This window comes from Balaenoptera borealis (assembly GCF_965194805.1).
Source record: "Balaenoptera borealis genome assembly, chromosome: 3".
In the NCBI taxonomy this organism is placed as follows: Eukaryota; Metazoa; Chordata; class Mammalia; order Artiodactyla; family Balaenopteridae; genus Balaenoptera; species Balaenoptera borealis.
Window position 1 is genome coordinate 173729742 of NC_138866.1, and position 15738 is coordinate 173745479.

At 45.6% G+C, this 15738-nt stretch overlaps 1 protein-coding gene across 11 annotated transcripts in view; it reads right to left on the reverse strand.

Moving 5' to 3' along the window:
- Positions 1 to 11749: 11749 nt before the first annotated feature.
- ARHGAP21 (Rho GTPase activating protein 21) overlaps positions 11750 to 15738 on the reverse strand; it is a 133245-nt gene continuing 129256 nt past the window's right edge. For all 11 annotated transcript variants that reach the window (XM_082385224.1, XM_082385223.1, XM_082385222.1 and 8 more), the window contains one exon: positions 11750 to 14198. In XM_082385224.1, the coding sequence (XP_082241350.1) occupies positions 12537 to 14198 (1662 nt within the window). In that variant the 3' untranslated portion in view covers positions 11750 to 12536. The remainder of the gene's footprint in view (positions 14199 to 15738) is intronic.

A 15738-nucleotide genomic window follows, 5' to 3' on the forward strand; every position in this document is an offset into this window, starting at 1 on the left:
CAAAAGGTCTCAAATAGCCAAAGCAGTCTTGAGGGAAAAAAACGGAGCTGGAGGAATCAGACTCCTTGACTTCAGACTATACTACAAAGCTACAGTAATCAAGACAATATGGTACTGGCACAAAAAAAGAAACATAGATCAATGGAACAAGATAGAAAGCCCAGAGATAAACCCACGCATCTATGGTCAACTAATCTATGACAAAGGTGGCAAAGATATACCATGGAGAAAAGACAGTCTCTTCAATAAGTGATGCTGGGAAAACTGGACAGCTACATGTAAAAGAATGAAATTAGAATACTCCCTAACACCATACACAAAAATAAACTCAAAATGGATTCGAGACCTAAATGTAAGACCAAACACTATAAAACTCTTAGAGGAAAACATAGGAAGAACACTCTTTGACATCAATCACAGCAAGATCTTTTTTGATCCACCTTCTAGAGTCATGGAAATAAAAACAAAAATAAACAAATGGGACCTAATGAAACTTCAAAGCTTTTGCACAGCAAAGGAAACCATAAACAAGACAAAAAGACAACCTTCAGAATGGGAGAAAATATTTGCAAACGAATCAATGGACAAAGGATTAATCTCCAAAATATATAAACAACTCACTCAGCTCAATATTAAAGAAACAAACAACCCAATCCAAAAATGGGCAGAAGACCTAAATAGACATTTCTCCAAAGAAGACATACAGATGGCCAAGAAGCACATGAAAAGATGCTCAGCATCACTAATTATTAGAGAAATGCAAATCAAAACTACAATGAGGTATCACCTCACACCAGTCAGAATGGGCATCATCAGAAAATCTACAAACAACAAATGCTGGAGAGGGTGTGGAGAAAAGGGAACCCTCTTGCACTGTTGGCGGGAATGTAAATTGATACAGCCACTATGGAGAACAGTATGGAGGTTCCTTAAAAAACTAAAAATAGAATTACCATATGATCCAGCAATCCCACTACTGGGCATATACCCAGAGAAAACCATAATTCAAAAAGACACATGCGCCCCAATGTTCACTGCAGCACTATTTACAATAGCCAGGTCATGGAAGCAACCTAAATGCCCATCGACAGAAGAATGGATAAAGAAGTTGTGGTACATATATGCAATGGGATATTACTCAGCCATAAAAAGGAACGAAACTGAGTCATTTGTTGAGACGTGGATGGATCTAGAGACTGTCATACAGAGTGAAGTAAGTCAGAAAGAGAAAAACAAATATCGTATATTAACGCATGTATGTGGAACCTAGAAAAATGGTACAGATGAACCGGTTTGCAGGGCAGAAGTTGAGACACAGATGTAGAGAACAAACGTATGGACACCAAGGCGGGAAAACCGCGGTGGGGTGGGGATGGTGGTGTGCTGAATTGGGCGACTGGGATTGACATGTATACACTGATGTGTATAAAACTGATGACTGATTAAAAAAAAAAATCTTCCAACAAACAAAACACCAGGACCAGAGGGCTTCACGGGTGAATTCTATCAAACATTTAGAGAAGAGCTAACACCCATGCTTCTCAAACTATTCCAAAAAATTGCAGAGGAAGGGGGCTTCCCTGTTGGCGCAGTGGTTGAGAATCCACCTGCCAATGCAGGAGACACAGGTTTGAGCCCTGGTCCGGGAAGACACCACATGCCGTGGAACAACTAAGCCTGTGCACCACAACTACTGAGCCTGCGCTCTAGAGTCCAAAAGACACAACTACTGAGCTCGCGTGCCACAACTACTGAAGCCCGTGCACCTAGAGCCTGTGCTCCGCAACAAGAGAAGCCACCACAATGAGAAGCCCGTGCACTGCAATGAAGAGTAACCCCTGCTCGCCGCAACTAGAGAAAAGTCTGCGTGCAGCAACAAAGACCCAGTGCAGCCAAAAATTAATTAATTAATTAATTTTAAAAAATTGCAGAGGACGGATCACTCCCAAACTCAGTCTATGAGACCACAATCACCCTGACACCAAAACCAGACAAAGATATCACCAAAAAAGAAAATTACAAACCAATATCACTGATGAACATAGACACAAAAATCCTCAACAGAATACTAGCAAACCAAATATGACAATGCATTAAAAGGATCATACACCACAATCAAGTGGAATTTATCCCACTTGACAGTGGAATTCAGGGATGCAAGAATTTTTCAGTATCCACAAATCAAATCTCAATAGATGCAGAAAAAGCTTTTGACAAAATTCAATACCCATTTATGATAAAAACTCTCCAGAAAGTGGATATAGAGGCAACCTACCTCAACATAATAAAGGCCATATACAACAAACCCACAGCAAACATCATTCTCAATGGTGAAAAACTGAAAGCATTTCCTCTAATATCAGGAACAAGACAAGGATGTCCACTCTTGCCACTATTATTCAACATAGTTTTGGAGGTCCTAGCCACAGCAATCAGAGAAGAAAAAGAAATAAAAGGAATACAAATTGGAAAAGAAGAAGTAAAACTGTCATTGTTTGCAGATGACATGGTACTATACATAGAAAATCCTAAAGATGCCACCAGAAAACTACTAGAGCTAATCAATGAATTTGGTAAAGTTGCAGGATACAAAATTAATGCACAGAAATCTCTTGCATTCCTATAAACTAACAACAAAAGATCAGAAAGAGAAATTAAGGGAACAATCCCATTCACCCCTGCAACAAAAAGAATAAAATACCTAGGAATAAACCACCCAAGGAGGTAAAAGACCTGTACTCAGAAAACTATAAGACACTGATGAAAGAAATCAAAGATGACAGAAACAGATGGAGAGATATACCATGTTCTTGGATTGGAAGAATCAATATTCTCAAAATGACTATACTATCCAAGCCAATCTACAGATTCAATGCAATCCCTATCAAACTACCAATGGCATTTTTCACAGAACTAGAAAAAAAAGTCACAATTTGTATGGAAATACAAAAGACCCCAAATAGCCAAAGCAATCTTGAGGGAAAAAAAATGGAGCTGGAGGAATCAGGCTCCCTGACTTCAGACTATACTACAAAGCTACAGTAATCAAGACAGTATGGTACTGGCACAAAAACAGAAATATAGAACAATGGAACAGGATAGAAAGCCCAGAGATAAACTCGTACACCTATGGACATCTAATCTATGACAAAGGAGACAAGAACACACAATGGAGAAAAGACAGTCTCTTCAATAAGTGGTGCTGGGAAAACTGGACAGCTACATGTACAAGAATGAAATTAGAATACTCCCTAACACCATACACAAAAATAAACTCAAAATGGATTAAAGACCTAAATGTAAGACCAGACACTATAAAACTCTTAGAGGAAAACATAGGAAGAACACTCTTTGACATAAATCACACCAAGATCTTTTTTGACCCACCTTCTAGAGTAATGGAAATAAAAACAAAAATAAACAAATGGGACCTAATGAAACTTCAAAGCTTTTGCACAGCAAAGGAAACCATAAACAAGATGAAAAGACAACCCTCAGAATGGGAGAAAATATTTGCAAACGAATCAATGGACAAAGGATTAATCTTCAAAATATACAAACAGCTTATGCAGCTCAATATCAAAAAAACAAACAATCCAATGAAAAAATGGGTGGAAGACCTAAGTAGACATTTCTCCAAAGAAGACATACAGATGGCCAAGAAGGCACATGAAAAGATGCTCAACATCACTAATTATTAGAGAAATGCAAATCAAAACTACAATGAGGTATCACCTCACACCAGTCAGAATGGCCAGCATCAAATGATCTACAAACAATAAATGCTGGAGAGAGTGTGGAGAAAAGGGAACCCTCCTACACTGTTGGTGGGAATGTAAATTAGTACAGCCACTATGGAGAACAGTAGGGAAGTTCCTTAAAAAACTAAAAATAGGATTACCATATGACCCAGCAATCCCACTACTGGGCATATACCCAGAGAAAACCATAATTCAAAAAGACACACACACCCCAATGTTCATTGCAGCACCATGTACAATAGCCAGGTCGTGGAAACAACCTAAATGTCCATCAACAGACGAATGGATAAAGAAGTTGTGGTACATATATACAATGGAATATTACTCAGCCATAAAAAGCAACGGAATTGGGTCATTTGTAGAGACCCAATGGATGGACCTAAAGACTGTCATACAGAGTGAAGTAAGTCAGAAAGAGAAAAACAAATATCGTAAATTAACGCATATAGGTGGAATCTAGAAAAATGGTACAGATGAACCTGTTTGCAAGGCAGAAATAGAGACACAGGCGTAGAGAACAAACGTATGGACACCAAGGGGGAAAAGGGGGTGGGGTGGGATGAATGGGGAGATTGGGATTGACATATATACACTAATATGTATAAAATAGATAACTGAGAACCTGCTGTATAGCACAGGGAACTCTATCTACTTCACTTCGCTGTACAGTAGAAACCAACACAACACTGTAAAACAAGTATATCCCAATTAAAAAAAAAAAAAAAAAAGACACCTGAGAAGATGGCCATCTGCAAGCCAGGAGGACAGCCTTCACCAGAACCCAGCCACCCTGATCGCCAACTTCCAGCCTCTAGAACTGTGAGGAAATAAATGTCTGCTGTTTAAGCCACCCCGTCTGTGGTATTCGTTGGTGACCAGAACTAAGAAGCGAGGTGGAATCCCCTGGGGACTCAAATCCCACCAGCGGGAGTGTGAATCCGTGCAAGGCAGCCCTGTCTCCCACCTCTGCTCACCATGAACTTGCTGCCCTTTCATTTTTAGTTGTGGGACTTCTGGAAGAAGTTGTGCTGCCCACAGCAGGGATGAAGGAGCCAGAAGCTGCAGACACGTGGGTGAGGAAGGAAGCCAGGGAAACCGAGGGCCTGACTCAGGTGTGCTCACCAGAACAATGGTTCAACCCAGAAAAGGCAGTCAGCGAGCAGGTGACGGTGTATTTTAATTGAAATCTGAACAAAAGGCTCCAGGCAGAGCCTAGTGAGAGGGTTCCCGCCCTTAGCCTGAAGATTCGGTTTCTATTCGAGCTCCCCACGACTGCATTAGATTCTGAGCAGCAGGACCTCACAGTTCATTCTCGGGTGTCAGCAAAAGACAAACGTGCGCAAACGCCAAGCCACCCAGCCCCGTTCTAGACTGTGCAATTGATACTTTGTACTCAAGGACGAATTTACATGTATCCCTGTTGCATTTCCAGCTGTTGACGCTAACAGATCATTCCAGGTGCATTAAATAAAACGCAAACCCTTTACCGGGGGCCACGGGGCTCCGCTATGCAGCTCCTACCAACACCTCCAACCTGCTCTGCAGACGCTTGTGCTTGAATGCAAGGAATGCAAAGATATTACCTCTGTCTTTCAGTAACTCTTAGCTGGTGGGAAACCTTTATTGTGCCCCAGAGCCCTATCAGGATGGCGGGGGAGGTGTGTGGAATTTTCATCTGCAACAAAAGGCAACGTGCTACCAAAAAAGGAGAAATTCTGCCCTGGCGTCTTTTTGAAGTGCCGCTGCCAGCACCTCACGCGTCCAGGCTCTCGAGTGTCAGCGCACCTGGAAGCCTGATCACGCGGAGTCGGGGGCGGGGGGCGCGGGGGCGTTCTCACTGCGCATGCGCTGCGTCCCCGCTCGCTCCGTTAACTCCCCCTCCCCCAGTCCCTCCCCCCGCCGGCAGAGAGGATCCCCCATCTCCCGACCAATAACTCTGCCTCCCGGGTTCCCAACCAGAGGGGATTTGCCCCCAGGAGACAGCTGGGAATGTCTGGAGACAATTTTGGGGCCTCACCATTGTGGGTCCTGGGGGGTGCCACTGGCGTCTAGTGGGTGGACGCCAGGGTGCTGCCGACCACCCTACAACGCACAGGACAGGCCCCCAGAAACAAGAGTGACAAGGCTTGTCAACACTCACCTGGGACGGCCTTCCAGTCTCTTCACAGCCGAGGGCCCAGGGAGCATGGCGTCTGGCTTGGACGGATCCGGTTCTTGGCCGTCTGAAGACGCCAGGGAGGGAGTGGGCTGTATCCCACTTTCCAGCCCCAAACCACTCCTTTTCGGCGCAGCCCCTTCACGGGCAGCTGACCGTGACATTGTGGCCCCCAGCGGGGAAGAAGGAAGCGGGCCTCCGGTTCCCCAGGGCACCAGGCCTCCTTCCTCTGGCCTTCGCACGCCCCGCTCCCTCTTTTTTGCCACCACCGTTTAGCCTTTTCTAACCTTGGCCCTTCCGTGTTGGTTTTAAGCTACGTCCGCCGTCACAAGTAGGGCCTGGGTGGGAGGAGCCGGGGGCGTCCCAGACTGCAGAGCCCGAGTGGGCGCAGCTGGGCGCGCTGAGCCGTAATTGCGGGGCGTGGAAAGCCCACCGGCCGGGAATTTGCTGGAGAAGAGGATCAGCTGGGAGCTCAGCGAGGAGGAAAGGGCTGAGGACCCGGGGGCAGCTCTACGGAGCTGGAGAGGCAGGACCCACCCGGGGAAGCCGGGCCCGGACACCCGCTGTTCGGCTGGGTTGGTGCCTGAGAGAAGGAGCAGAGGCGAAGTAGTAAATGTCGGTTGCAACCAAAATCAGAAAGGCCTTGCACGCGAAGCCACAAAGGCAGTGCTTTTCCTTGTGGGCGCAAGGGAAGTATGAGCGGATTTTAAGCAGAAAAGGGACGCGATTTGCATCTTGAGCGTTTTGGAAGAGGTGTGGAGAGAGATGAGAGGGAAGCAGAGGCTCAAAGGTGGGAAGGGCCCGTGAGTGGGCACGGTGCCCGCGCAGAAGCTAAGGGGACAGATCACGAAGAAGTGACTCCATCTGGTCCTAACTGGAGGTGTGGGTCTGTGTGTTTCCACTCGGCCCAGAGTCTCACTTCTCTTGCCCCTTCCGTCCACCTCTGCCTTCTGCAAAACTAAAGCGCACTGCTCGCCCACGGATGACATTCACAAGAGGGAAATCTCCGAATTCCATCAACATTAGCCATTGCCTATGCGGCCAAGCACGCGGCCTGCATTCTGTTGCCATAGCAATACCAGATGCTTCTGGGAAGATGGCGGTACTGAGAAGAACTGACAATATTTTTTCTTTTTAATTTTTTTTTTTTTTTTAAACTGGAGACCAAAGTTTTGAAGAATTAGCTCAATTACTGTGTCAGGTTCAGTCACACCAAAGCCTAAGGAAGGACAGACCTCCCGGCAAATACCTTGACGCGTCCCCAGCTTTCTCAAGGAACCAGTATGATGGGGGCAGCCACGCAAGTCCACCTACCACCCTGGGCTCTAACCACCCGCTTCTCGGTCAGGGCACAACTGTCCTGCCCTAGCTGCTTCCAGAGAGGTTGCCACCCACTTCTGGTTGCCAGTTCTGGGAAGAAGAGCACAGTCCCTTCAGGTGAAGACCCGTGTGGCCTGCAGCCCGGCTGATGGGCACGCCCACAGGTGACACAGGTCAGCTCCAGGCCCCCCTGCAGCTCAGGCTGCCCTCCCCTCACGAGAGCACCAGGGCATGGAAGTGGCTTTCTGCCACACTGTCTTCCTGCCTCGGAATTAGAAAAGACAGGGCGTCGCTTTGAGTAAGTGACCCCATCCGCTCACCTCTCCCAAGACCTTTCCTCACATCTTTCCCAGTGGGAACCAGGGCTGGAAAATGGCAGCTGAGGGGAGATGGCCTATTCCAGGGATAAGGGGGAGAAGGAGGGAGGTGACTGAGGGGACAGGCACTCTGGGGTGATGTGATGGGGGCGATTGTGGCTCTCAAGTCAGGAAGAGCGGCACTGATGTCAGTAGGCAGCTTCCAGAAGTTGAGAAGCACCAAAGAGACAAGAGAGGTTGAGTCAAGGAAGATTCCAGGTGACGTGTGCAGAGCCAGAGGGTTTGCTGCCCACGAGAAAATAAGAGGAGCTGCCCTAGAATGTGGCAGCGGAACGCACGCCCAGGGCTCAGTTCCGGTCCGTACAGAGCTGGTATGTTCTGTTTTGTTTCTGAGAAAAGAAATTGCATGTACCAAGCTATTGTTTGGATTTCAAATGAGAATTGAGGTTGGCGGTATTGCTCGGTTTGAAAAATTGAAAATATATATTTTATCTAAGAAATGATTTTTGTTCCCAGAAAATAAAAATATTTAAACAAATCAAAGCTTTTTTCTTGAGGGAGTTTTATTTCTCAGAATTTGGCTTTCCTACGGAAAACTGAGATTGCTTATGGAAATGGCCCAGAGTTAGTAACTAAAAGCAAGTTTAAGTTATGTATGTAAGAGAAATTAAAAGTGCTTAAACCATCGAAAGTCATGTTCTGATGTCCTCTATTTCTTCCGGATACAGCTCCTGAAGTAAATTCTCTCATTTTAGAAAAACCTCCGATAGATCAGTCTAAAATCCTCAAGTGACTAGTAGGTTTTATTCAGATACATAATACTAACCCGATGTTTTTACTTTTGTGTTCTTAGCATATTATAAAGAGAGAGAAATCTCTACATTAAGCTCTAAAATTCTGCCTTACTAAAACAAAAACCGGAATCATTGGAGTCAATTTAATGAATCCTAATGCCACTGCTAGGTATGGGACCACACGTGGTACATCTGACCTGGGTGGAAAACCATTTGGCATTCTTAGCTGCAAAATCTTGGACCAGTGGCTGAACCTCTCTGCCTCAGTTTCCTCATCTGGAAGAGAGGGATATCATAGGATATTATACTTCTGGAACATCTAGGACTAGGTTCAGCTACGCATGCCAGAAAACCCCAAATAATAATGGCCTAAACCAGAGAGAAGTCTATCCCTCTGTCATGCCCAGGCCACCTAGAGGTGGGATCCACAGCTGGTGTGGCAGGCAGTCCACGGGGTCAGATGTGGAGGCTCCCCCTCGAGGCTCTCTCCTGTTCCCGGTTACCTCATGGTTCAAAAGGGCTGCTGAAGCTCCAGGATCCATTGGTGAAAAGAGGAAAGCAGGGAGAAGCACATGCCCCTCCCTTTAAGGAGACTTGCTGGAAGTTGCATAAACCACTCCTTTTAGCTGGTGGGCACATGGCCACACCTGGCTGGGAGAGAGGCTGAGAAGTGTGACCTTTACACTGGTGAGAAGCAGGACTCAGCACCACGTCTGTTGCACGGTACCTCTGTGCAGTCAGTGTTGTTGCCTGGAAAACACTGAGAACGCTGTGGGCCTGGCAGTCGCTGCACCTCGTGCGAGCCGCTGTCATCGCACATGCAGTGGTGGAGGCGTTGAGGAAACATCCGTCCAGGACTTCCCTCCTCGGCTGTGCTTTTCTGTTCTTTCTTACTCCTGATTTTAGACACTGGGATTGGGGTTGGTGAGAGGCCACAGTTGTACTTTCTTTAATCAAGGACGGCTTATCCACTCTAGGCGTCGGGGTGGTAATTTAGGGCTTAAAGCAGAGACTGCAATGCTCTGTGCAGTGGCCCCAGGCTGGTGGAGGCAGGGGTGGGGGGCCTGGGGGAGCCAGAGAGCTGTAAGGAGTGGCAGCTACCCAGTTTCTGTGGGGATGTGGGTCTAGAGGAACCAGAGCTGCCAGATCTTCCAGTTTTAAGAGAATCTGGATTCTTACGTGACATCTCTTTTTGTTCACTGTGAACACTTTTCTTATTATGGCCACAGGCAAGCAATCCGTCCACTAAGACCGCATGAGATGAAAATAATTAGGTAAGGGGCAGGCTGGACGAAGCGATCAGGAGCCGCAGCTGGAGGGCGCACTTGTGAAAAGCGCACGTGGAGAGACATGGGGGGAGGTGCGCCCGAGGTCCTTGAGTCCGCAGCCCCTTCTTAGCAGGATGAGGAACCCAAGGAAGGAAGTTTGAATGCTTAAGCTTTAATTTTATGATTTAAGAGCTTTGTTTGCAGGATGTCTATTCCAAGGGGCTGGAGGAATGGGAAGATTACTGTTTCCTAATATTTAAAATGGTATCAGGGCTTCCCTGGTGGCGCAGTGGTTAAGAATCCGCCTGCCAATGCAGGAGACATGGATTCCAGCCCTGGTCCAGGAAGATCCCACATGCCGCGGAGCAACTAAGCCACAACTACTGAGCCTGCGCTCTAGAGCCCGTGAGCCACAACTACTGAGCCCGTGAGCCACAACTACTGAAGCCCGCGCGCCTAGAGCCCGTGCTCCGCAACGAGAAGCCACCGCAACGAGAAGCCCGCGCACCGCAACGAAGAGTAGTCCCCGCTCACCACAACTAGAGAAAGCCGGTGTGTAGCAACGAAGACCCAGCGCAGCCAAAAATATAAATTAATTAATTAAAAAAAAATAAACTGTCCATTTCGTAGTTTTAAAATGGTATCTATCCTAGAAATATAATACAGTGGTCACTTAAAAAAGAACAAAGTCCTATTTCTGCTTCTGTGTTTGATTCACTAGGAAGCTAGAGACGTTATTCTCTGAATCTTAAGGGCTCCTCTAAGAAAACTCTCCAGAGGTTCTTGTGTGACTCTATGAGCTCCTAGGAATTTTACGTTGACTTTCAAAGCCACAGAGGAGGTGGCATGAAGATGCTTGATTCTTCCTCTCACTTTCTCTTCAAAAGGCAACCTTCCAGTATTCTCAAAAATAGAAAAGGGGAAAATTATCATTTGGGTACATTGAACTATGTACACCGTGACCAAGGTATACTTTTTTGGCACAAAGATAATGATAAAATTATAAATCTCTTATTCTGACTTGTATGAGTAAACACTATAAATATATGAGAAAACAGAATCACCATAGGCGGGGGTCAGTAGAAATATCAGATTAAAGAATTAGAGGTTAAAGATGAAAGAAACAGACCTGATAAAACTGAAGCTATGGCAAGCATCAGATCTAAAATATAACAATAACAGCAAACACATATAACAATGAGACTTCTCTGCGCCTTTTCTTCATTCCACATGTGAGGAAAGGCACAGAGAAGTTACGTAGCTGTCAAACTCATCCAGTTTGTAAACGGCAGAGCCTAGATTTGAAGCCAGGCAGTCTGGTTCTAGAATTCATGCTAACATCAATGGGTGTAATACTTTATAGACATAAAAGAAGGCTTAAAATGTGATGCAAACAAAAGGGATCTCAAAATTGACTAGGCTGTTTTGAAACAACTAAACAGAACTTTCAGAAATGAGACATAAGTGAAATTTATTTAAAACTGGACAGATTTTTTAAATTTAATAATCTCTAAGTACCCATTATTTCTAAGAGTATCTCTGATATACATTTTGCAAGTAATGTGTGGCAGGTACTATATTTGGAAGAGTATCTCATTTAAATCTAATAACCCTTATAGTAGATACTATTATCGTCATTTATACAAAGGGAATAAATTAAGAGACGTTAAATAATTTGTCCAAGTTTATGTATCTAGGAAGTATAGAGTTGGTTTGACTTCCAAATGCATGTTCCCTTCACTCATAATCTCCAGAAAAAGGTAAACAGCATATATGACTTCAGCTAGAAAAGTTAAATATTATCCGTGTACACGAGTGAAGTTAGGCCAATGGAAACATTTACAAGAGAGCCCTGCCAGACACGGCCACAAAGAGAGGGGAAATGTACAGAGTAGGTAAATTTTTAAAAGTCAGAACCAGGGACTTCCCCGGCCATCCAGTGGTTAGGACTCCGCGCTTCCACCGCAGGCGGCACAGGTTCAATCCCTGGTCAGGGAACTAAGATCCTGCGTGTCGCACGGCAGCAAAAAATTAAATAAATACATAAATAAATAAATGTCAGAACCAATTAAGGCAGTTATAAATGGATGGCATTTAAATATATATATTAGAATAAGTTTCAAGCCATGCAAAGTTCACCAAAACAATTTTTATTTCCAGTGTTTAATTGGGTATGCACACAGGCATGACACAGGTTTGGATCCATTAAGTCCTCATGCAGAATTATATTCTTCTCCATAAAGAAGCCAGTTCCATCCAGGTCACTATCTACACACCTATGTTACAACATTTATATCAAATCTGGTATCTGAAGAAAAGATACACATATAATATGTTCATTTAAGTTACGTATTTTACAGAAAGATTAAAAATTCAAGTCACACAAAACTCAAAAACTGTATTAAAAGTTTGAATAGAAAACTCAGAGATCCACCTGGAATGACTAGAGAATGGAAGTTCTGTATCTACCTGTGTTAAAACTGGTAAATGTGATGAAATTTGTTACCAATAAAACGCATTTGTTTACTCAGTGTAAGTTATCTAATTTTAACAATATGGCACCCTAAAAACCAAATGTATTTTTATGATGAGGCACTTTTGTTAGTGATGAAACCAAAAGAACACATTTGCTGCATACTAATGCCAGCTATTTTCTTCAGTAATCTTGGGTGTATGCACTATGCGGTGAGTCGCAACAAATAACCTTGCTCATTTGTATACAACTATCCAATGTATTTTTAAATATATATATATGTTCTTCTGGCTGTAGTAATGCACTGTAAAGCTATTTCACAGTGCAAAATGATGAAACCAGCCCAAATGAAGGCTGCATAATAACAATTCTGGTACAAGAAAATATTTACAGAGTTATGGAACGTGTAACAGTAGCTTTTATTCGCTGGAGTGGACGTACCCCCAGTTTAAAGACAGGGCTGGAACTGTGCTTTGCTGCCTGGGGTTTCGGACAGTTGATGAGGTTGGGCCGTCGCTGCAGAACTGGCGTTTTGGCTCGTGTTCTGGAAGCTTTCTCCATTGATTTGGTCAGGTGACTGTGGTGGTGTGGAAAGAGGGGGCCTGTTAGTTGACGCCAAGGTGCTGGGAGAACCGTCTGCATGGGACTGAGAAGACAGGGCTGGGTCCGTGGTGGGTATGTCTAACGTGCTAAGGCTCTGGGGCTGGGGGTCCCCCGCGTCCCCTCTGCTCAGGTCGGCCGTGCTGGTGCGTAGCCGCTCCCTGGCCAGCCAGTCTGAGATGGACAGGTCCTGGGCTGAGCATTTGGGCTTCAACCGAGTCACAGCTGAGAGTTCGGATTCTCTGTCCCCACTCTGCTCCTGTGCTCTCCAGAAATTCAAAACACTGATTTCAGTAGCATCCCTGTGCCCTCCCAGTGTGTGTCTGCGTTTGATGTTTTTCCTTTTGGCAGGATCGGCGTTGGTTTTTTGAGTTCCTACTCCAAACATGTCATCTGCCGGCGCTTTGGGCCTCAGTTTTAACCGATCAGCTATTTTCGTTTTCCAGGTGGGTTCCTGTTTCTCGGATTCGCTTCTGGCTGGTGGTGTCAGCAAACTCCCTGTTGATTTTCCTTTTTTCATCACCTCGAACACCTTCGCGATGGAAGGGGCTTCCTTCTCATTCTTGGCATCTCCTAGAGTCGCGCTGTCTGACTTGAATCTGGCGGATTTTTTCCTGGACAGAGTGTCACACTCAATCAGCTTATGGGAACTAAAGAGCAGTCTCCGGCTCTCTAAACTCGGCGTTAAACTCCCCTCTGTACCGCTGACTTCGCTGCCTTCCGAGTTCCGCCGGCTCGTCTTCGTGGCCTCTTGCAGCTTTCCTCGCAGGAGCCTCTCGGAGGCCAGCGCGGCGGGGAAGACGGGGAAGTCGCTCTCGCTGTCCGTCTCCACCGGCCGCCCCTCGCTCACCAGCTCGCTCCTCTCGTCGTCGGCGTCGTCGCCCCTGCTCTCGGCCACTGACTGCACTTCGGGGCTCAGCCGGCTGGAGTCGAGGCCGGTCACGGAGGGGGCGGGCGACGTCGCCGGGTCGTCGGCGGTGATGGTGCCGACACTGACCAGAAACTCGCCGACTCTGGGTTCGGGGCTGGTGGATTTCTTGGTGGAAAACCTCGCCAGGGCGCCGGAGTCGGGCCCCGTCTCGTCCGGGTGGGAGGCCTTCTGGGCCGCGAGGGCTCTGGGGCCCTCTTTCAGGATGGCCAGGCGACAGCTCGGGGTGGGCGACCTGCTCTGCTTGGCGCCCTGGCGGGCCGGGGGCTCCGCGCTCTCCCCCCGCAGGGCTCGCTGATCAGCTCTGGCCGCGCTGCCGTCTTTCTTCGCGTGATTCTCTTTGCAAGCCACGGTCCTTTGTTTCCTGCCCGGTGTCTCGCTCTCTTTTTTGGACTCTTCTTTAATATCATTGTGACCCTGCTCTGCGTTTTCTTTCTTAAAAAACACATTGTCCAGTTCGTCTTCCGAGCTGCTGGGCTGTGCTTTTTCTTTTGGTTTTTTCCTCTTGCGACTGGCGGCCGCGAAGATGGACGACACAAGCAGGTCCCTGCTATACTGATCTTTTCCGGATCCCCAAGAACCCTGGGGGGCAGAGACACGAGACTTTGAACATAAGAACGTTATTGAGTTCATTTTCTGAAAAGGTTCCCCCCGCCCAGCACCAATATTTCTTTTTTTGTGTGATTTCCATTGCTTTGGTGATTATTTTTTATTTTCTAACTGAAATATAGTTGATTTACAATGTTGTGCCCGTCTCTGCTGTACAGCAAAGTGACTCAGTTATACACATATAGACATTCTTTTTTTTCATTTTCTTTTCCATTATGGTTTAGCACAGGAGACTGAATATAGTTCCCTGTGCTGTACAGCAGGACCTTGTTGTTTATCCATCCTGTATATAACATTGAATAGTTTGCATCTGGTCATCCCAAACTCCCACTCCTTCCCTCCCCCTCCCCCAAGTATTTCTTAACCACTAAAGCCAAGTAATAACAGGGTGTAGTTTTTACACCCCCTTTTAACTTGTACCTAAGACAACTTCTTATTTTTATTTAATCTGTCCCATTTCTTGCCTGGTGGTAATTATCTGCCATGTCACAGCTGACATACACCTGTCTTTCAGGGACACCTTCTGTGCTTGGGGCCCTCTCGCACTCCTATTCTTCTTGACTTCCCTCCATCTACAGACCGTCCCTGCTTCTGCTACCCTCAGAGGGTCCTCAGGTTCCTGATTAAGCCGATTAAGATAAGGGAGCTCCTGGGTTCTCATTAGTTCAGGCAGGCTGGATCTGCAGAGACTGGCCTTAGGTAAATCAAGTTGGCACTGTCTTCACTGACCTCAAGTAACAAGCAAATCACGAAGTTCAAAAAACATAAGGTCAATTAAAGACCTTAAATCCCTACCAAAGAAACACTGCAGTGCCCTGTATTGAGAAAGTGGCAGTGCGGCCAACTGGCTTTGTCAGCTACGCCTAATAGGTTCTTGATGATGAGTGTTTAAGTGTCATAATGCCTACAGGCTAAGTAAATTCGGGTGGGGGCGGTCAATAAACACTAGCTGGTGTAACACACACCATTTAAGTCAAGCAGGCAGGCAGGAAGTATGCAGAGTAACAGAAACTGAGTAATAGTTTCTCTATTGTCATAAAAATCTTAGACAAGCTAGAACTACTATACTGAAGTCTTGAAAATTACAGTAAAAATTCAGGCTTTTGTACTAGAAAGGATTCACCAAAATGAAATCACAGATTGATGGAACTTTGTTTTTATAAGTTATAAAGGATTTTATAATTATACAGGACCTTTCTAAGGGTTATTCACATTTAACACATTCTGTTGAAGACCGTAGGGGATGATGGCTGTGACTGAGCTCTGAATTAGAAGACCTGGTGTTCCTTCCCTAGCTTGCAGTGTATGACACTGAGCAAGTGATTCACTTTTAAACACCTCAACTTCATTGCTGATTTAAGTGAGAAGAAATCAGATTATACTATCTTTAAGATTCCCAACGGTTCCCTTTAAAATTCGATGTTTCTGTGATCACTATGTGTTGGAGCAAATGACTATATTATTTTACAACTGAAAAAAATTGTTACAAAGAATTATATCATTTGGACATCCA